At 31.1% G+C, this 22,158-nt stretch overlaps 1 protein-coding gene across 2 annotated transcripts; it reads right to left on the reverse strand.

Moving 5' to 3' along the window:
• Positions 1 to 155: 155 nt before the first annotated feature.
• Positions 156 to 17,416, reverse strand: LOC145326270 (uncharacterized). 2 transcript variants are annotated; one of them, XM_080169484.1, is made up of 19 exons: positions 17,265 to 17,416; positions 16,634 to 16,692; positions 15,893 to 15,947; positions 14,582 to 14,610; positions 10,062 to 10,126; positions 9,574 to 9,617; positions 8,562 to 8,636; positions 8,036 to 8,097; positions 7,554 to 7,635; positions 7,099 to 7,145; positions 6,861 to 6,940; positions 6,490 to 6,519; positions 4,782 to 4,833; positions 4,110 to 4,241; positions 3,178 to 3,220; positions 2,741 to 2,792; positions 2,343 to 2,419; positions 1,113 to 1,161; positions 173 to 791 (listed from the first exon to the last, which is right to left on the reverse strand). In XM_080169484.1, exons 1-19 carry the CDS (start codon positions 17,410 to 17,412, stop codon positions 689 to 691), a joined length of 1,284 nt encoding a protein of 427 aa, XP_080025610.1. In that variant the 5' UTR covers positions 17,413 to 17,416; the 3' UTR covers positions 173 to 688. The 2 variants fall into 2 exon arrangements, with proteins under 2 accessions (XP_080025611.1, XP_080025610.1); XM_080169485.1 differs by lacking the exons at positions 1,113 to 1,161; positions 2,343 to 2,419 and having other exon boundaries at positions 156 to 791.
• Positions 17,417 to 22,158: the final 4,742 nt, after the last annotated feature.

The following is a 22,158-nucleotide window of genomic DNA, read 5'->3' on the forward strand; positions in this document are numbered from 1 at the left end:
TTCCCTCACGAATTTAAAAATTTTACAATCATTATAAATACCATATAAAAAAAAACATTTACATTTTAACTTTTTTCATATTTATTTAACAACAATGTTACAACAAAAATTTTGTTCTTTTCAAATATACCACATATTGTAAATGCAAAAAAAAAATTAAATAAAAAAAAATTCCAAAGATAAAATAAAAACAGCCATTTCTATATCATTAGATGATTTTCACTTTATAATTACTAAATGAAAGAAAGAATAACAAGTTTATTTTAAAAAACAAAAGTAATAATGATCAAAGTAGTGATCGCTGGGTCAATAAAGACTGCTTTTGTAAGCAAAACTTTGTTCACTTCAAATAGAATCATGGCCAAGTGATTTTTGGTATCTTCTAACAAAGTGCCCGTTGAGCACTGAAGTCCCCCCCCCCCCAGTATTTTTTAAAGAATATGAAGTGTTTTTGCTATGCCTTACCCATGCGATGCCCTAACCCTATTGGGGTACCCAATATAACCTATTCCAACCTAAATTGAATTAATCAAACAAACTAAAAACTACCCCCGGCCTTTCCACCTTTTTTCCCCCCAAATTTATATAAGAATAAGGTTCGAGGGATTTCAATGCTCAACTACTGGCTTTTTCTCCTACCACGCATCTAATTTTCTTTTTAGTATAGCCACTGTATAATTTACTTTGACTACAATTGCACGACATTATATTTCTGTACAATGTCATTTCTTACGTATAAATGGTCTAATTCTCCTCCATTTATTTGGTGGTATCGATTTCGGTGTTTGAACCTAAAGAAGAAACAAGGATAACATGTAGCGAAGCACACAAAGTCATACATAGAGCTATGGAGCTGATGTTCAGCGGTCACAAAATATAGAGAGAGGAAAAGAAAGATATATGTATTATAAATAATAGTATATCACCTTTATATTAAATACATATATTAGATTTTGTAAAAATGACTGACAAAACAAAGTAAATTTTATACTAGATGTTTTTTTGGTAAGAGTTACCTAAACAAAAAAATCTGTAGTCTATCTTAAATAAGAGCCGAAAAAATCATATTCAAAGTAGAAAGTATTTGTCTATAATATAATATATATATTTACCTTTTATATCCATCTTTCATAAATTCTTCTGTAATAGTTGGGGAGGAATCTGAAAATAACAAGAATGACAACATCCATAAGTAGCGGAGCATAAAAAATCATAGATGGGAATACGTACAAGTAGATTTAAAGTGTATTTATTAAAATCAAGAATATAAAAAGACGGGAAATTTAATTTTGATACCAATATCTGAAAATTTTTTGTAAATCAGACTATAAAAACTGAAGATATGGAGAAAAATGTGAAAAATATAAAAATAGCCTAAAACCTGTTAAAAAGGCAGTCTGGCCTTCATGGCAGTTTTCTTTAAAAGACGGGAAATTTAATTTCGATATCTATAACTGAAAAAATTTTGAAAATCGGACCATAAACACTGAAGATATGGAGAAAAATGTGAAAAAATATAGAAATAGCCTAAAACCTGCTATAAAGACAGTCTGGCCTTCATGGTTGTTTTCTTTAAACGACGGAAAATTTATTTCGATATCTGTAACTGAAAAAATTTTAAAAATCGGACCATAAACACTGAAGATATGGAGAAAAATGTAAAAAATATAAAAATAGCTAAAAAGCGGTCCGACCGCCAATGATGTGTTATGGTCAATTATGCTCCTTGATGATGGGAATGTTGTCAAAAAATTTCAGCATTCTATCTTTTATAGGAGCTGAGTAAATCCCATTTCCCCCATAGCGTTACGGACGGACGGACAAAGTGAATTATAGAGTAGCTTCGCTACTAAAAAATAAAAATCAGTATTACAACATCTAGGATGCCTAACCCTACCAAACAACAAATCTAATTCACCAAGACGAAGCCCCCCTGACAAAGGAAGACCAATCGAAGGCAATAGTGATTTAGACAAATATTCTGACATCATACATATGGGGCTCTGTATTCGAAAGGAGAAAAATAACATAAAACTATCCCATCCAAAGACCTAGATTTAAAGATATGATACCTGAAATCATAAGACAGACATACAAAAAGCCATACTAATTAAAAAGGCCTTTAGGGGCACTTGAGGTGGGGAAGGGGGAGGGGAAGTAGACCCTTGAAATTTTCAATTTTAGTTTTAAAAAATAGTTAAAAACCTTCCTCGGACCTATGAAAACTACATTGTAAAGGAGAACTATATCCGTTCATCGACAGCAACACAGACAGAAAGACAGACAAACTCACACACATACACACACACGGCTACATCCTATTACTTTTATATGAGGATTACCGTTCATAAAAACTCCAGCATCTTCCATTTCTACAGTTAGAACCTGAAATCGTTGGGTTCGATTTCTGTGTTTAAACCTAAATAATATGAAATTATATAAAAGATTCAATAATAAAATAAAGATTAAGAAAACGTGGAGCATATAAAAATTAGAAAAATGGATCCGGTGCTTTCCCTCAAAGTGCCTGGCATGCACAAAAACTTTCCCAATTGATTATAAAAAATTTAAATTAACAGTGTTTTTATCTTCAATATTATGTATGTGTGTGTGTTCCGTATGAATGTTACTGTAGTTAAAAGAAGTCAAGAAAAAAGAATCCTTGCGCACAAGAACGACTAAATCATAATTGACATTACAGACAAACAGATCGATCATTCATATTTTATATGCTATATACCTTTTATATCCCTTATCTTTCATGAATTCTTCTATAATAGTTGGAGAGGAATCTGAAAAAATAATAAAAACAACTTAAATTAGTATTAATACAACAGCTTAGATTGACTAACCTTAAGACGAAGCTTCTCTGACAAAGGAAGGTCATTAGTTATTAAGACAAATATTCTGATATCCCATATAAGGGGCTATATACTTCATATAATAGGACTTGTAGCTACGCGCCTAAATGCCTCTAGGGGCTTGTTAGGTGGGGAGGATGGGGGGGGGGGGTTGAAGTCGACCCTTCTCGATTTCTCTTTGCCGGGTGGTGGTACCAGCTCCCCCAAAATAGACCACCATTGAACCCATGAAAACTACATTGTGAAGCAGTACTGACAGACAGACTCACTCTCACACACACAGGGCTACATCCTGCTACTTTTATATAAGGATTACCTTTCATAAAAACTCCAGCATGTTCCACTTCTACAGTTAGTACCTGAAATCAATTTAAATCTGTAGAAAACAAGATTAGTTATCATGAAAACTTTTTAAAAAATCAACGTGCTATCGACAAAGTGATGGAAATGGCAAAGATAACTTTTGGAGATAGAAATCCAATAACCGAAAGTCTGGGAATGTGAGGCACAAAAATACACACACTCTGTTTTGGAGACTACTGTTTCAGTTTCGGAGGTCTCTAGTGACCATTCAAAATGACGGAAAGAATTTAAAAATTTTAGTTGATGGAAAAAAATAAAAACTATGTATATTGTATATACCAATTTTCTTCTCGTCATACATTATTACGTAATGGAGAAAGTCGCTCAATGTGACGTCATAAAAATGAGGGAGATGAGAGAAAGAGATGGATAATCACTCATTTTTATGACGTCACATGCCCTTTTTTTAGAGCGACATTCGGCATTTACCATTATTACTCATAAAAAAATATGCAGAATTCAATGAAGCAACTCATAATGCCTTATAAAAAACTAGCGGCTACGCCCCTAGAGGCCTCTAGTGGCACTTTAAATGTTTTTGTTTGATAAAGTCTATACTATAATTATTTACGTACGATACCTCTTCATTTGACGTTGAAGTCTCCTAAACGTTTTTTAAAATTTCGATTTTTTTGTCATTTCTCTTGGGAGGGTGGTGGTACCCTCCCCCAAAATAGTTAAAAACCTTCCCGGGAACTATGAGAAGCTACCCTGTAAAGGAGAACCAGATCGGTTCAGCGGTTAGCGAGATCCTTCGCTACAAACAAACAGACAAACACACAAACAAACATACACACAAACAGACAGACAGACATCGTTCTACTTTGTATTATAGATGAGATAATACACTATAAGCAGCTTCGAATTGAAGCAATTAATCCCTACCTCTATATCAACCTTGGTCCAATCAATAGCTCTGAGCACTGCAAGTTCATAACCCTCAATATCCAGAATGAATAAGTTCACTTTGGGACGTCCAATTGCTGCTAATATGGCCTCCAGAGGAAAACATTGAATCTAGAAAAATACGATAATATAAAAGTAGTAAGGTTTTTTGTCTGTAGCCTAAGATTTTTTTTTGTATTCACTGAACCGATTGAGATCTTCATTTAAGGTACAGGTTTGGAATGGTTTTATGCTATTTATGTTTATATTAAGTTAGAATGGGTTAATGCTATTTTTCTGTCTTTCACTACCTTTTTAGAAATAGTATAATACAACTGTTAGTATAATATAAAGTAGATGTTATATATATAAATGGATGTAGCATATTCGTAGATGATATGACAGGGTAAAAATTGTCGTCATTTTAGCTTGCTAACATTAACTCGTTTATTGATAAGTTCGTTTATACACTAGGAGGGGAGGGAATATGATAAGGGGAGTAGAGGGGGAAATTGTTTTTTAGCCCGATGCAAGTTTCACTTTTTTGAGAAAAATCTGGTGTAAGATCCAAGTAATAAAATATCCATTTATAAATTATTAGCACCAGACTTTTTCAATAAAGATGAACAGCAAACATATTTTTAGTAAATATAATGAGACTTAAATACTCACATAATAACTGTCCTTATCAGTTGTAGAATGATCACCAAACCCTGCCATAACCCTGTTATATATCATTTATATAATAGCTGCGCAACTTGAATATCTGAATGAGTTTAGTATATTGGGTATAGATATTATTTTAGTAAGATCAAATAGTGCTATACATTACAGACGTGCTTTGCTTTCTCCAACTAAATATCTATCTACTAGACCTTACTTTAAGTATTCCAAGGTTTAAAACTTCCATATATTCTGTCAGTTTATTGTATTTTTAGTAGCGAAGCTACTCTATAATTTGAAATGTCTGTCTGTCCTTATGTCCGTCTGTCTTAGTTTGGGGGAAACGTGATTTTCTCGGCTCCTATTGAAGATAAAAGGCTGAAAATTTTGACAAACTCCCCACCATTAAGGAGCACAATTAACTATAAAACATCAATGGCGGTCAGACTGCCTTTTATCAGGTTTTTGGCTATTTTTCTATGCTTTACATATTTCCCCATATCTTTGGTATTTTGGGTCCAGTTTTTGATGACTTTTTTGCCATAACAGTATCAAAAAAATTTTCCCATCGTTATGTGAATATAGTATGTAATTTACTTTAAAGGAAGCCTGCAAGAAATACCACGCTTTAACTGCTAAAAGACTGCCACAAGTAGACCAAATACCCCAAATTTGAAGCCTTCAGCTTCTATAATAAAAAAGTTCCAGGCATTTTAAAATGACATTTTATGTACAATGAAAATTTTGAAAGAATTGCAATGCTCATGTTGAAAACTTTGAAATTAAACTACGTGGCCTAGGAACAAAATTATAAGCTTATTTTTGTCATAAATTTAGGTTTCCAGTAACTAATTATATTTTTACAATAAAAATACCCATTTTTATAGTCAAAATCATTAAAAATTTAGGTTTCACGTGCGTTGTACCAAATGTATTGTAGCCAATCAGAAGGCTGAATCAGCTTAACAACCAATCACAGCTAAGCTTGTATTAGTTTACCCCTTTGTTTCCGCTATGATTTTCGTTTAAAAATGCTATTTAAATCGAATTTTTTTCATAGATTTTGACTATGAAATGTGTTGTTTTTATTGTAAAAATGTAATCAGTTACAGGCAATCTAAGTTTCTGACAAAGATAAGGTTATAATTTTGTGTCTAGGCGACGTAATTTAATATTGTTTTTTCTTTTATAAGCATTGAAAATCTTTCAAAAATTCCATTGTACATAAAATGCTATTTTGAAATGCCTAAAACTTTTTTGTTATTGAAGCTGAAGGCTTTAAATTTGGGGTATTGGGTCTTCTTGTGGCAGTCTTTCAGCAGTTAAAGCGTGTTATTTCTTGCAGGCGTCCTTTAACCGTCTTCATCATACAAAATAAAACAAGGTTTCGTGTTTATTTTCTCTAATAAATCTATTCTTGATTTTAATAAATACACTTTAAATCTACTTGTACGCATTCCCATCCACAATTTTTTGTACTTCGCTATTTATGGATGTTGTCATCCGTTTTAAATATATAATTTGTTTTAAACTCTGAGGAGTATGTTGTTTGAATAATTTGAAGGATATTTTTTATTATTTCTTATTTAACCTATAATTGAAATCAAATTTTTTAGTTTTTAATGTGATATTTTTTCCTACTTTAAAGTCATTTAGAATCAATAGGTATAAATTAATCAAAATCAGAAATTTTTAGTTTTAAATTTAAAAGACTTACTCTAATGATGTTTTGTTATTAATTCCTGCACTGAAAAAAAAAATTATTTATATATTAAGTAATTATCAATAAATTCAGAGAAAAATTTTACTTTTAATCCTTAACGGTCGGGCCCCAATTGCTGCACCTTAATAGGTGAAAGGGCGTGGGGGGGTTGGCTTTAAGGCGTTCAACGCCCTCCCCCACCCCGACCGTTAATGGTTAAATATTTTTTTTTTTGAAACAATTTGGTATATAACTTTTATATTGATTTGTAGTTGACTGAAATGTAATAATTCCTTCAGATATAATTTATGAAAAGAATATTCATATGAAAATACATTTTTTATTAAGGGTTAGTGATCTTTTTAAAATATATAATTGTTTTTTACCTTTCAAAATTAAACTTAGCAAAATATGGTGTTCTCTCTACTCCAAGGCATGTATTCATCAGATAAGCCTTTCTATTCACCTAAAAAGGCAAAACATTATTTGACTAAAACTTATACGTATTCCAACTTAAAATAAACGAAGTCAAATTGACATACAATATCCTTCCCAATCTGACCAAAAAATTTTTATCACATTTTTATATTTTTATTTTTTATGTGATATGATATCAAATTTTACCTTTTTGCATTCATGAAAATATTGAGTTTTTGCTTCTATCAAAATACCTAAAATAAATATAATTAAATATTATTTTCTACTAATTTTAAAAGATTTTACCAAATATTCCAAGAATTATTTCAGGTTAAATGGCATATTAAAAGTAACAGGATGTCTGTCTGTAAGTAGAAAAGAAACCAAATGCTGCACCAATTTTGTTTTCCTTCAAAATAAGGCAATTTATAGGTTTAGGGAAAAGTTTAAAAACTGTTTTGGGGAACTGTACCTTCACCATCCCAAGAAAAATCTCCCCTAGAAAAAATGACTCTATTTAAAGAAATAATTTTTTTTACTCTTTCTTGCCATAATTAAATTTAAAAGTGAAGAGAAACCTTCCCACTCCCCCCCTTTCCTCAAATGCCCCTATAGGTTTTAGTACTTTTTACTATTAAGTTTGAAAATGAATGAAATATTACCTGTCCATCCAAAATTGTGTTCCAGTGGCAATGAAGAAGAGAATTCACAATCAGCTGCCCCTGCTTCAACAAAAAATCCATTCTGCAAAAAATATATATTTAGCATAAAAAGTTTCAAATATTGACAACTCAAAACATTTTGGGAAAAAAATAACCTGATAGCAATATATATAAAAACTAGCGGCTACGCCCCCTAGAAGCCTCTAGGGGCACTGGTAGGAGGGGAAAAAGTCAACCTTTTCCCATTTTAATTTTGAGTTTCAAAAGAGATAAAAAAAATTTTTTGGGGGGGGGGTGGTGAAGACACCCTCTCTAAAAAATAGTTCAAAACCTTCCCAGGACCTATAAGAAGGTTCACTGTTAAGGAGAACATTATCGGTTCAGCGGTTAGCGAGATCCTTCGGGACAGACAAAAAACGCTTAATACTTTATATAATAGGATTTGTGTATACCTAAAATTTGAAATACAAACAATATCTTACCTTCAAATTATTTTTATAAACCATTTCCATAACATCTTTTGCTTGGTTATCAGATGACAATTCTAAAATTGAAATAAAAAACAAGGATAATAAAAACAAATAGCTGCAACACTTTAAAAGATAAACATGTAATTAGGGATTAAAGGTCAGATGAGTATACTAAAAAAGGTTTAAAGAGAGAAAAAAAGGGGTAATGAAAAACAATAGTAAAGGATATTTTTTAAATTTTCTTAGCTTTACAGTTGTAAAAATTGAATCATATAATAGTTAGAATAATAAACATATAATAAAGAACATTTTTCTTTAAAAAATCTGCAAAGTTATACTTGATTTTAATTATAAACTTTTCAGATAATTCTCTTGATGCTGTGAGTATTGGTGCAAAAAATATGAAGTAACAAAAAAAATTAGCCAATGAGAGGCCGTTATTGACCAATGGTAAAATTTATAGTGGCCTCTCATTGGCTAATTTTTTTTTGTTACGTCATATTTTTTGCACCAATACTCACAGCATCAATTCTCTTACCTAAACGTTTTTGATCCTTCAACATATAGTTTTTATCAGGTACTGGTGGAATTAAATAGTCCTTACCTATAACATCTAAAAACAAGGATGACAACATCCATAAAAGCGAAGCACTGAAACTGTAGGACAAACGGACATTAACACTTGTATAATGTCAGAACTGAATAATCAGAATATAAATGCATAAGAGTCGATGCAAAATCGTAATTAAATTTGTTGAAAAACTGCTTAATACAGAATAAAGTTTATGGACATACTTACATTTTTAGGACTTAATTGTAGAGTTTCTTCGCTTATAATATTGTACTTTGATGTCCCAGGAATCAGTATACAAAAAATCAGATCGATCGGATAATTAGATCATATAAAAATTTGTTGTTAAAAAAGTAAAAAAATCAACATGTTTAAAATGGACGTACGGACATTTTGGTAATGATTATAGAGTTGCTACGCTATTTAAATCGTACCTAACTACTACAGGAATCACCATGCAAAGTTTGAAATCGAAAGGACAATTCTAACATGCCTAAATTTACGAAAAAAGCTATCCGTTACGGACGGACGTACGGACGGACCGACCCTAATTATAGAAAAGCTTCGCTTTTAAAAATATTTATTTAAATGATTGTTAAAGGTGCAAAGACTAAAAAATGCTTGATTAATTATGAGTTCTATTGAGTTTAAGCTAGATAAATACATTTATGAATTACCAAATATGACATCAATATCTTAATCACATTATTTTTTTTGTTTTAAATTTTTAAGATATATTTTTTTGTTTTCAATTTTAAAGATATATCCTCAATAAACAAGATTAATTTTTGATGGAAATTTTTGTACAGCCCAATCAAGATTTATTAAACCTTATCAATTTTTGAAGCCAACAAATAAGATATTTTTTTTATAAAACAAGTATAATTTACAGTCTAATGTCCCTTTATCTCTGATGTACAGAAAAATGTACTCTAGATGTCTAGTGGCTTGGCAACTTAAACATGTTTTAAAAACTTACAAGCTAGGTATTCATCATTTGCATCCAGACAATTTAACAAAGGTCTGAAATAAAAGAATATGTATTAAAAACATTCACAAAATAGTAATTAATCTAAGAAACCTTACACTTTTGATTAATTTGATAAAATAATAGAATATCTCTAATGATCAAGAATTTTACAGAAACAATAAATCTATAAGTATAGATGTATATTCTAGACAACTATCTGTCGAAAGTGGTTTATATCGCACTATATTATAGAAAGCTTTCCACAGATAATAAAATGTAAAATTGTAAGATTAGAACCAGCTTTGTTAGCCCCGATGGGCCGAAACCCTGGGCTAATAAAACTGGCATCAATATTATGATTTTTTGTTTTTTTATTCGTAGAAAACTGGCTGTAATGCGATACAATACGTGATTTTTCAGTATGACTGAGAACCTGTTATAATCCAGCGGATGTTAATCGGTTTTGAAGCCATGCTGGAAATTTGATAAAATCCTACCTTCTAATAAAATCAACTTTCTTCTCAACTAACTTGACTGTTCCTTCTTTTAAATCTGGTGCATCCTATGGATATACATATATTTAAAATTCGGTTGTAGATAAAGTATATCTGACATGAAAAATATATCTTCTAACCGGTTCATGATAATAACAATAATAAAAGGAAAATCTCATTATTCGCTCTTTTTTTAAGTGCAACTACAAATCCTAGCGATTTTAAAAGACTAAAAATGATAAAAAGATTTTAGAATAAAATAAGCATAATATTTGAATTGTAAACCTATATATTTAATTACATCCAAGAAAAGCCACAAGGCAAATAAATTAAAGAGTAACTGCACTGTTGATCAACAATTTTTTGGCTGGAAATCCATAGTTTGAAATTTATAGGACAATTCTAACATGCTTAAATTAATCAATTTATCGCATCATATTATAGACAGCTTTCCACGGGTATTTAGAATGAAAACATATACAAATAAAACCAGTTTTGTGGGCCCTGAGGTGCCTAAGGCCCATGCTAAAAAAATTAGCATTAATTTTATGATTTTTATTTTAATAATTGTGGAAATTTGATTGTTATACCAAGCTAAACATTATTTTTCAGTATTGCATTTGCATAGAGCCGGTTCTAATCCAGCGGATATAAATCGGTTTGGAAGCCATACTGGAATAGGTATTTATTGCATTGTATTATAGACAGCTTTCCGCGGTAATTTAGAATGAAAAAATATACAAATAAAACCAGTTTTGTGGGCCCTGAGGTGCCTAAGGCCCATGCTAAAAAATTTAACATTAATTTTATGATTTTTATTTTAATAATTGTGGAAATTTGACTGTAATACCAAACTAAACATTATTTTTCAGTATTGTATAGAGCCGGTTCTAATCCAGCGGATATAAATCGATTTGGAAGCCATACTGGAATAGGTATTTATAGGTATTATAGACAGCTTTCCGCAGTTATTTAGAATAAAAAAATATACAAATAAAACCAGTTTTGTTTGCCCTGAGGTGCCTAAGACCAATGCTAAAAAATTAAACATTATTTTATGATTTCTATTTTAATAATTGGAAATTTGACTGTAAAACGAAGCTAAACTTGATTTTTCAGTATTGCATAGAGCCAGTTCTAATCCATCGGATATAAATCAGTTTGAAGCCATACTGGAATAGTTATTTATTGCATTGTATTATAGACAGCTGTCTGCGGATATTAAAATGGAAAATTATAAGATCAAAACCAGTTTTGTAATAAAGGCCTGTGATAAAAAAAACTGACATTATTATTTATGATTTTTATTTTAGTAATCATGGGAAAATGTGGAAATTTGACTTTAATACGAAGCTAAACATGATTTTTCAGTATGGCTTAGAACCGGTTCTTATCCAGCGGAAATAAATTGGTTTGGAAGTCATATTGGAATAGTTATTTATTGCATTGTATTATAGACAGCTGTCCACGGATATTAAAAGTATACAATTAAAACCAGTTTTGTGGGCTCCAAATGGCCGGAGGCCTGTGCTAAAAAAACTAACATTATTCTTTAGGATTTTTATTTTAGTAATTGTGGGAAAATGTCTGTAATACAATGCTATACATGACTTTTCAATATGGCTTAGAACAGTTTCTTATCCAGCAGATATAAATCGGTTTGGAAGCCTTACCGAAATAGATATTTATCACATCGTATTATAGACAGCTGTCCGCAGATATTAAAATAGAAATACAAGAGTTAAAAACTTAAAAACGAAGTGAAAAACGTTATTCTATAGCCATTAAATTACTAACAATATTTGTTAAAAAGTATCGTTAAATTGGATGGTTTGTAACGTAAAAACAACGTAAAAAAATTGATTAAAATAACGGTTATTCTATAGCCATTATATTGCTAACAATATTTGTTAAAAAGTATTGTTAAAGTGGACGGTTTTAACGTAAACATGATGTAAAAAACTATTTAAAAAAACCGTTATACTATAGTTATTAAATTACTAAAAATATTTTTATAAAAAGTATCGTTAAATTGGACGGTTTTAACATAAAGACCATGTAAAAAAGGATTAAAAGACGTTATTCTATAGCCATTAAATTACTAATAATATTTGTTGAAAAGTATTGTTAAATTGGACCATTTTTAACATAAAAACAACGTGAAAACGATTCTAAAGCCATTAAATTACTTACAATATTTGTGCCAAATTGTCTGTAATATGATGCATTTCAGTATGGCATGGAACCAATTATAATCTAGCGGATATAGCCATATAGGTTTATAAAACTTTGGGTACCAAATGTAATTTACAGTCCAATGTTTACTAAAGGTTATGAAACTTTGGGTACCGAGTGTAATTTACAGTCCAATGTTTACAAATGGTTATAAAACTTTGGGTACCAAATGTAATTTACAAACCAATTTTTACTAATGGTTATAAAAGTTTGGGTACCAATTAGTCCTGATTTAATATTGTTTGCCTTATTTATTATATTTTTATTAATAGAGAGAAAATTGCCTGTAATATGATGCTTTTCAGTATGGCTGAGAACTGATTTTAATCTAGCGGATAAAATAAAAGATCCCTCATTCATGGAAATATTTACAAGGTAGAACATGTTGTATAGTTAGGTTGCTAATATGGACCTCATTTATTGGTAAGGGGTAAGGGGTTGGGGGCAGACCCACATGGCAGGATTTATGCTAGCTTTCATTTACTAGGTTTAAATTTCGGATCAATTACTTTTTTCCTGTAACAAAATTTACATTAACTTTTCGTGCAAAAAAAACCCACTAAAAATAAAGAAAGGAGTCTGATTTTTAGTAGCGAAGCTACTCTATAATTCGCTTTGTCCGTCCGTCCGTCAGTCCGTCCGTCCGTCAGTCCGTCCGTCCGTCAGTCCGTAACGCTATGGGGGAAATGGGATTTACTCAGCCCCTATAAAAGATAGAAAGCTGAAATTTTTTGACAACATTCCCATCATTAAGGAGCACAATTAACTATAAAACATCAATGGCGGTCGGACGGCTTTTTAGCAGGTTTTAGGCTATTTTTTTATTTTCCACATTTTTCCTCATATCTTTGGTGTTTATGGTCCGATTTTCAAAATTTTTTCAGTTAGATATATCAAAATTAAATTTTCCGTCGTTTGAAGAAAACAACAATGACGGTCAGACTGCCTTTTTGCAGGTTTTTGGCTATTTTTATATTTTTTACATTTTCCCCCATATCTTTGGTGTTTATGGTCCGATTTTCAAACTTTTTTCAGTTAAATATATCAAAATTAAATTTCCCATCGTTTGAAAAAAACAACAATGACGGTCAGACTGCCTTTTTGCAGGTTTTTGGCTATTTTTATATTTTTACATTTTCTCCCATATCTTTGGTGTTTATGGACCGATTTTCAAAAATTTTTCAGTTAAAGATATAAAAATTAAATTTCCGGTCATTTGAAGAAATCAACAATGACGGTCAGACTGCCTTTTTGCAGGTTTTTGGCTATTATTATATTTTTTTACATTTTCCCCCATATCTTTGGTGTTTATTAATCGATTTTCAAATTTTTTTCATTTAAAGATATCAAAATTAAATTTCCCGTCGTTTGAAAAAACAACAACAATGACTGTCAGTCCCATCCACGAAATTTTGTGCTTCGCTACTTATGGATGTTGTCATCCTTGTTTTTGTGTAGATTCCTTAGGCAAATAAGAATCGCAGTTCTATTATGCTTTGTGCCCGATTTTTACGTTTAAACCCCTATAGTTATGTAATCTTTGTCCGTAGGTTTTTCGTTTAAATTTCGGATCAATTATTTTTTCCTTTCACAAAATTAACGTTAACTTTTCGTGCAAAAAAAAAACACTTAAAATAAAGATAGGAGTCTGAAACTTTTTGTGTAGATTCTTTAGACAAATGACAATCGCAGTTCTTTCATGCTTCATGATCGATTTTTACGTTTAAATCCCTTTAATTATGCAATCTTTGTCCGTAGGTACTACATTTAAAAAAGTCTTTTTTTATACTGTTAAATAAAAAATGTTGATTGTCTCTAAGTGTCGTTCACTCATTGGCCTTTCAATGTAGATCGATGAAATTTTAAACATAGCTAGTTAAAGTAGTTGGTAGTCTCTGTATGAAATTTCATTAATATCACATGAATACAAAAAAACTTATTACAATCGTAAAAAACGACACTAAAAACCATAAACCCCAAATGAAAATAAAAAAACATTTTTAAAATAAATTATTTAAGACTGTTCACGTTATCGTCAGCTAAGGGGTTAATACGAGCCCACTTATTGAAACCATTTTTAAGATTTTTCATGAAAGCGAAAGTGTTCCCCATTTTCAGGCCATAAAGGGGGAGAGGGAAATGGCCACAAACCGGTTTCAACATATCCAACACAATATAGAATTAATCTATACTCAATCTAAAATTCTTATCATTATTATTATTGGGGGGGGGGGGGGGGGTGTATAATCAAAAGATTAATTCTTATATATTAAAACTGTAAAATTTACCCCATCTTCAAAAATTAGAGTTCTCTCTTCTAAAACATTAAGAAACATTTTGTTAATATATATCCATAGAATATCAGAAGAAGCAGAAAATAGTCAGGGAGTAAGGGATTGTACAATGGGCAATTAATTCAATTTAAGAGTTTTCAAAGAAAGGCGATGAAATCCAGATTAATCAAGAAAATTTGGAGGAAATTGTAAAATTTTTAATTAAATCTAGAAAACCATAAACTAAGAAAAAAGTTTAAAGAAAAAAAGCAATCATTTGAAAATTAGATTACCAGTATTACAGACTGACTTAACCATTCTGTAATTAATCACTAGAAAAATCTCCCTGGAACTCTTCAGATGACAGGGAAAGGGAAAAAAGAGAGATGGGGGCAAGGGATATGAACAGGAAAAAAAGGGGCAGGCTGGCGAGTAGGGTAACTGCTAGCTGGCTGGGCAAGAATATGACCCTCACGCCTTCCTGCCCCTTTTATCCTATTTATTTCCCTTGCCCCCACCTCCCTTTTCCATTTCCCTTTCTCATCTGCTTTAAAAAAGGAGGTGGGGGAGAAGAAAGTGATATAGAGTATGGGAGGGGGGCCGTGTATTTATATCTAAACTACTCTCTGTCTGCTATATTCAAAACTAACACAGCGAGTAGCGGTATTTCTTGCACTAGAACCTAAACTCAGTCAGAAACTGCTAAATTCTTGCACATTCCCTTTAAGCCAGTACCCAAAGTCTGAGACTCCTAAAAATTGAATATCAATCCATTGTCCCCTCCCTTACTCCCTGAAAAATAGTACCTAATAATAATGATATCATACAATACAAATGACCAATGAAAGGCAATTATATATTTTACCTTTGATTAATTACAATTTACACTGATTTATTATTTGTCATTTGTATTGTATGACGTCATTTTTTATTAGGCAATATTTGCTGCTTAATATGAGAGCTGTGAAACCATCCGTGAGTAATAATGTAATAAAAAACTTGATGGTTTTCCAGATCACAAAAAATAGCGAATTTTATATGAAGGATAATTATTTATTTCAGTATGGCTTCAAAACAAAAATTATTCGGTGGATAAGAACCGGTTCTCAGCTACACTGAAAATTCACGTATTGCATCGTATTATATCCAGTTTTCTACGAATATAAAATGTAAAATCATAATATTGAAACCAGCATGTTAGCCCGTGCCTTAGGCAACTCGTAATTATTCTTATAATTGTATATTTGTATATAAGCGGAATACTGTTTATAATACGATGCGATAAATAACTATTCCAGAAGAAAAATGTTTGAAATGTTTCTTTTCCTATGATCACTTCATCTTTGAATTTTCCATATAATTCTTCGTCATTTTTCCGGAACTAAAATAATATATCAAGGATGAGAACATCAATTAAAACGCGCACTGGCTTACAACTACTACTAAAAGTGCTTTGAAACCAATTAATATCCACTGAAGTAAAATTGGTTCCAGGCTATAATGAAAAATCATATTTCGTATAGTTTTATACACTACTTTCTATGAATAGTAAAATACAAATGTTAACATTAATACCAGTTTTATAAGCCATAGCTATCGGCGCCTTTAGGCTATCTAAACTGTAAGTAATATTATAATTTTTTATTTTACTATCCACGGAAAGCTGTCCTTATTACGATGCGTTAAATAACTATTCTAGTTTTTCTAAAAGTTGTAGATCTAGGTACAGGTAGCTACTTTTGAGATAATTCCTTTGATTAAGAAGCATTTACTTTTTATGTTATTTACATGCTAATATATTTTAATACATATGTGCATTGCTATTTATGAATATCGCATCCTTGTTTAAAATAAAAACTGTTTTATGTGACTGATGAGAAAATAATAAGAAACTTTGTACATTTATAACTTTCACTTTATCTTATTGAAACCAAAATTTGCTGATTTGATTTTAAAGTATATAGAATAGACACACAGAAAGACATTCTGTAATTTTTTATAAAGATTTAACAACTTAAAAAAAAGAGCAGCTACTTTATACTACCCTTAATCTGTAAGACAACGTACCTTTACAAGTCTGTTGTGTTCCGCACAATCAACTCCATAGTTATTGCTTATATCATTCACTAAATAATATCAACATAAATTTGATAATATATCTATCTTCAATAGACGCCGAGTAAATCACATTTTGAAATAAAATATCTTTGCCATTGCATTTGCAAAAAAATAGCTGTTCATTTCTAACAGCAGCCAAGAAAATCAGCTTTCCCTTACAGACATTTCTAATTATAGAGTAGCTTTGCTGATTACAAGTAAGGGGCACATTTTATTAGTTCGCAATCAATCAGTGATGTGCACAGGGTTTTGCCGGGGGAATGCGCGAAGCCGAAATAAAGAGGTGTTAACTTTAAAGGGGTATAATAAAGAAAGAAGGGGTGTTTTTTATTGCCACGGGGTGGATACACCATCCTAAAGTTTTCCGCCTTGATAATCAATATACTCAAAAAAAATTATAAAAATGTCTCCCCATTAAATTTAATTCATAGGGGGTGTATGGGGGATAGACACATAATTTTACCAGGAGGGGTGGATACACTTCCTTTTGCACGCACCTGGATTTTAAAAAGGAACATTTGGATAGTTGTTAATTAATACCCCAATAATAGAGTAACCACGTTATAAAATAATAATTTACCTTTTATTTCTTCAATTTGTAATGATAACATTGTAAAAAATATCAAAACAATCATTAAACTAACAGTTTTCAGTAAAACTGCTCTGAACAATCTTCGATTAATAAATTTTATATATTTTGAACCATCTTTTAGCATAGGCCTGTTCATATTTTTTTCTGAAATATAACAATACAAAGTTGACATTTATCTATAAGTAGCAAAGCAAAAAAATATGTCCTATTAATCAGCCTAGAATTATCTATCAGGGAATCAATATAATTAGCACTTTAATTGGACAATTCTTACCAAAAAGTAATATGATGTCTATCTGCTTGTTTAAACCGAAGAATCTTGCTAACTGCTTTACCGATAGACGTCAGTCTGATATACTGGTAATTTAATTTTCAAAAGATTGCTTTTTTTCTTGGAACTTTTTTCTTAGTTTATAGTTTACTAAATTTAATTAACAAACCCTTTACAATATCCTCCAAATTTTCTGGATTAATCTGGATTTCATGGCCTTTCTATGAAAACTCTTAAATTGAATTAATTGCCCATTGTCCCCTCCCTTACTCCCTGCTTATAAGTTACATTTACAAAAATAATAAAACTTTCCCTTGGTTCACCTTTCTTAGTGTATACAGAATGGTTTGTAATGCAGTAATGGGTACTAGTAAATTGTGCGCTACAAATTTCCCTCATTTTCTAAGTACGCGACTGCATTCTGACAGGGATCTAAAGGATAAGATAATGGAAGATAAATTGATGTACATCCCCATTGATGATACATAAAGTTACCACTTCTGTAGATTACAATTAGTGGTTGAAATGTTTTGTCACTCAACTTGATAAATTAACCAACTAAAATTCAATAAAAGTCCCCAAGGTTGTTAACCCAACGTTACCGTTTAAGAAAACGTAATTATGAGACTTTGGGGACTAGAATAATAAACATCCGAATAAAAGAGAAGAATATACATATTTCATATTAAAATATGTTCTAAACTAAATATATTAAACATTAATATATCCTTATAAAAGTACCAAAATGCCTATTTTTTTGTGTGTAACGAAGGATCTCTCTAACCGCTTAATTGATATGGTTCTCCATCGCGGTGAAGCTTCTCATCACAGTAAGTTAAAATGTGGTGGAGCTGGTACCACCACCCTCCTCCAAGAAAAATTTACCATGATGACCCTGCAAAGAAAAATTTTTCCTTTTTTTATCTCAACTTTCTGTTTTTCGCTTTAATTCTTTGTAACTAAAAATGGTTGTCTTTACTATCATACACTTTCTTATTTATTAATTGTGTAAGATCATTTATAGAAACGCTGCACGAAACATTAATACGTGTCCTTGTTCTCAAAACTTAACCCTAATCAGAAGGCACATAACATGTAAGACTACAATTGGTCATTAAAATATTGCTTTTCATGTAAACGGTTAATGTAAACCTAAGTGTTCCCGTGTGGGTGTTCCCATAAAATAACAATAAACAAATTTATCATAATATCAATAATAATACTTTCTTTAAAAAACTAATTCTATAAATGTTTTAGACTTATTTGGATTTTTAAAAGAAAAAACTTTTTTTTAAATTCGGTTATATACATCTTTTTTTCTGCTGAAATGTATGAAACCACCTAAGCTACGAGAAACCAATATACACCAACAAACCCCTAATAATATAAAATTATTATTTTAGAAATCTATGTGAAAAAAATTATTTGGAACGTATTTTAATTGTGTAGTTAACTTAAAGTCAGCTCTAAATTTGTTTATTATAACAATTTTGTACCTTGATGTTAAAAGATTGATATTATATAAAAATGAAAAAAAACATATCAAAAAAAATAATTCATTTGCTTTATCAAACTCTTACTCAATAAATTTATCATGGATTAGGATAAGACGAAGAATGATCAAATAACCCCGCCCCCTCCCCCCCCCCCCTCCACTTTATTTTTATATGAAACTTAACATTAGGAAGTGAATTAATAAGAATTAATTAAGAATAAGGTGTACAGTTAATTGTCCCCATAATTTTTCTCAAGTTTGAAATAATTTGGCATCAAGAAAAGTGGTGCTTTCCGTCAAGGGCATTTTTTGTTGTTCATAATTATCCTTATAGAAAAGTAACAGGACCTCCGTCTGTGTGTGTTTCTGACTGTACAGAATGATGTCACTAATCGCTGAACCGATATGATTCTCTTTTACAATTTAGCTTCTCATGGTCCTGGAAACTGTTTATGAATACTTGGGGGAGGGTACCACCAACCTTCCAAGAGGAATCGCCCCTATAATAAATTACCCCCAAAACATTCTGACACTGTACTAGTGTTGAAGTTTGCTTGTCCTACCGTATGATTTTGAAGCTTCGCTTTTTATAGATGTTATCATCCTTGTTATAATTTTCCCCACTTTCCTCGCCTTATTACCTTGTCCTATCAGGAGTATATTGAATTGAAGAGTAGCTTTGCTACTAAAGCACCTTCATTATTATAATGGATATATAATATACGTGGATATTATGACAGGGTATAAATTGTCGTCAATTAAGGTTACTAACATACACAACTTTTATTGATCAGTTTGAGCCTGTAGGTTGGTGGATGGTGGGGATCGTTATTGTAGCCAGCTACAAGTTTCACTTCATTAGACTGCTAGCAGAAAAAATGGCCTAAAATAACACCCAGACTTTTTTTTATAAAAAAAAATAAAATAGCCTAAAAACAACCAGGGACCTATAAAAATATTCAATGAAGAGGAGGACTATATCGGTCCAGCGGTTAGCAAGATCCTTTGCTATAGACAAAAAAATATTTTAATTAAAAGTTTAGTGAATAAGATTAATAAAGCATGTTCATATTTACTTCAAGCTAGGGGATAAAATAGTGTATTGACATTACACTCAACTCTGTGACTTTATAGCCCCTTTGATTGAACGACCTTTGTCTGGAAATCCTAGCTACAATACAATGCCAATACATGGCAGCAGTAAAAGATATACATCACATAATAAATTATGACTCTATTTTTAGTGCATTCACTCTTTACAAAAACTTTCTAAGTGATACTGAACTTTCTATATTATACTAAATTTCAGTTGCTATCTGTGAGGCACCGCGTACAAATTTTTCTCAAGTTAAAAATAATTATGCCAATGACTCTACAATGGCTTAGACATAAATGATACTTTCCCTAAAATTGCCTGTCGAACACTTCCCTTCCCCCACACACACACATTCTCTATTCATTCAATATGAGGGGGGTAATTTATTTTCTATGCCTAACCACTTCATGGGGGGGGGGGGGGGGCAACCCTCTGAGGCTACCTAGTACCCTATTTAAATTAACCTGACTTAAAGTAGTAAACAAGCAAATGAAAAAATACCACCATTTTTTTTTCAAATTGTGTGTGGAGGGGGGGATGTTGCTTGGAAAGACTTTTTGAGGGAAACCGCCAGTTTACTGTTACACTCATTGATCACCGCTTGTAATTAAACAAACAACAGGAATAGACAGACGGACATAATTAGTTGTAGAGTAGACTTCAAGGTCTTGCCTATCACACAATTAGTGAACTCAATTATTCTCAATATTACTGTCCTAAATTTACAACCCTTTCTTTTCCGCATTATCTCCCAAATACAGAATTCGTATCTGAGCACTCTATCGCCAACCATACTGTCAATGTTTAAACTTAATTCCAAACCCTTCTTCTTTTCAGGGATTATTGGTTGAAGCGTTTGAACACTCAACTTAGTGAAACAACTAATCAAAATTTACTCAAGTCTCCAAAGTTATTAAGCCAATGAATAAGAAAACGTTATTGTAAAACTTTGGGGACCAGTGTAATAGACAGCCAATAATCCCCTCTCTCTCTCTCTCTCTAATAGATGCTTCTGTAAATATCACATTCTATGCCAAATTTTTCGATATCTTTCAAATATAGACACGGTGTTCATTAAAATGTGATTATTTTGGTAATATAGGTTGAAAAAATTAATATCAAAATCCGCAAAATGTATCATATCTATATATGGTAATTTTTAATATTTGGTTCTGATAGCTTTTGCTAATTGGACTACAGTGCTTGATCTATGTATTTATAGTAAAATCTATTATAATAATCTGTCTTTTAAAAAGTATTATACAGAATTATAATGTAAAAAGGTATATTAGAGAGTAAACAAAAACCTAACTGGCGTTGTAAAAAAACATTGAATATATATGACACAATATACCAAGTTTTGGAGCAGCTGGACTAAAAATTCTTTTGTGGAATTGATTTAATTATATAAACTGTTAAGTTAAATAAACTCTACCTACATGAGTTCTTAAAAACCCAATAATTTCACAACAAGGATGACAACATCCATAAGTAGCGAAGCTCAAAAATTATGGATAGACATCTGGAGAAAATGATCTATAGAGTATTTCATAATAGTTATTTCTCACATCGAAGTATAAACAGCTTTCCGCGGATATAGAATGTACAATTATGAGATTAAAATCAGTTTTTATAGCCCCGAAGTGCCAAAGGCATGGGCTAAAAAACTGGTTTTAACCTTATGATTGTACATTTTTATATTCGTAGAAAGCTGGATATAATATGATGCTAGACATAGTTTTTTCGTATGGATGAGAACCGGTTCCTATCCACCGGATTCGAATGAATACGAGAAAAAAAAACTTAAATATAATAAATCACGAAACCTTTCAAAAATATATAATGGTCTTTTGAAGCATTAAGCAAATGATAAAAACGTGAAATTCTATTAAAAATTAAAAATTACCAAAATACCTATTGATTATACAAATTGTTGAGTTACTAAAATTCAACCTACACTCGTTGTTAAAAACCTAATAATAACATCAAAAGAACAACTAAAAAACTTTAAATTATACAA

This window comes from Acartia tonsa, chromosome 8 (genome assembly GCF_053477335.1).
Source record: "Acartia tonsa isolate MP-2025a chromosome 8, ASM5347733v1, whole genome shotgun sequence".
Taxonomy (NCBI): Eukaryota; Metazoa; Arthropoda; class Copepoda; order Calanoida; family Acartiidae; genus Acartia; species Acartia tonsa.

Excerpts from the sequence above, each read along its gene's own strand:
- LOC145326270 (XM_080169484.1), bottom strand. The coding sequence starts at position 17,412 with ATGAACAGGCCTATGCTAAAAGATGGTTCAAAATATATAAAATTTATT. Across the intron at positions 14,611-15,892 it reads CAAAGATGAAGTGATCATAG|AAGAGAGAACTCTAATTTTT; the intron begins GAAAAGAAACAT and ends TTAATGTTTTAG. Across the intron at positions 792-1,112 it reads ATGAAAGATGGATATAAAAG|GTTCAAACACCGAAATCGAT; the intron begins GTAAATATATAT and ends TTTCTTCTTTAG.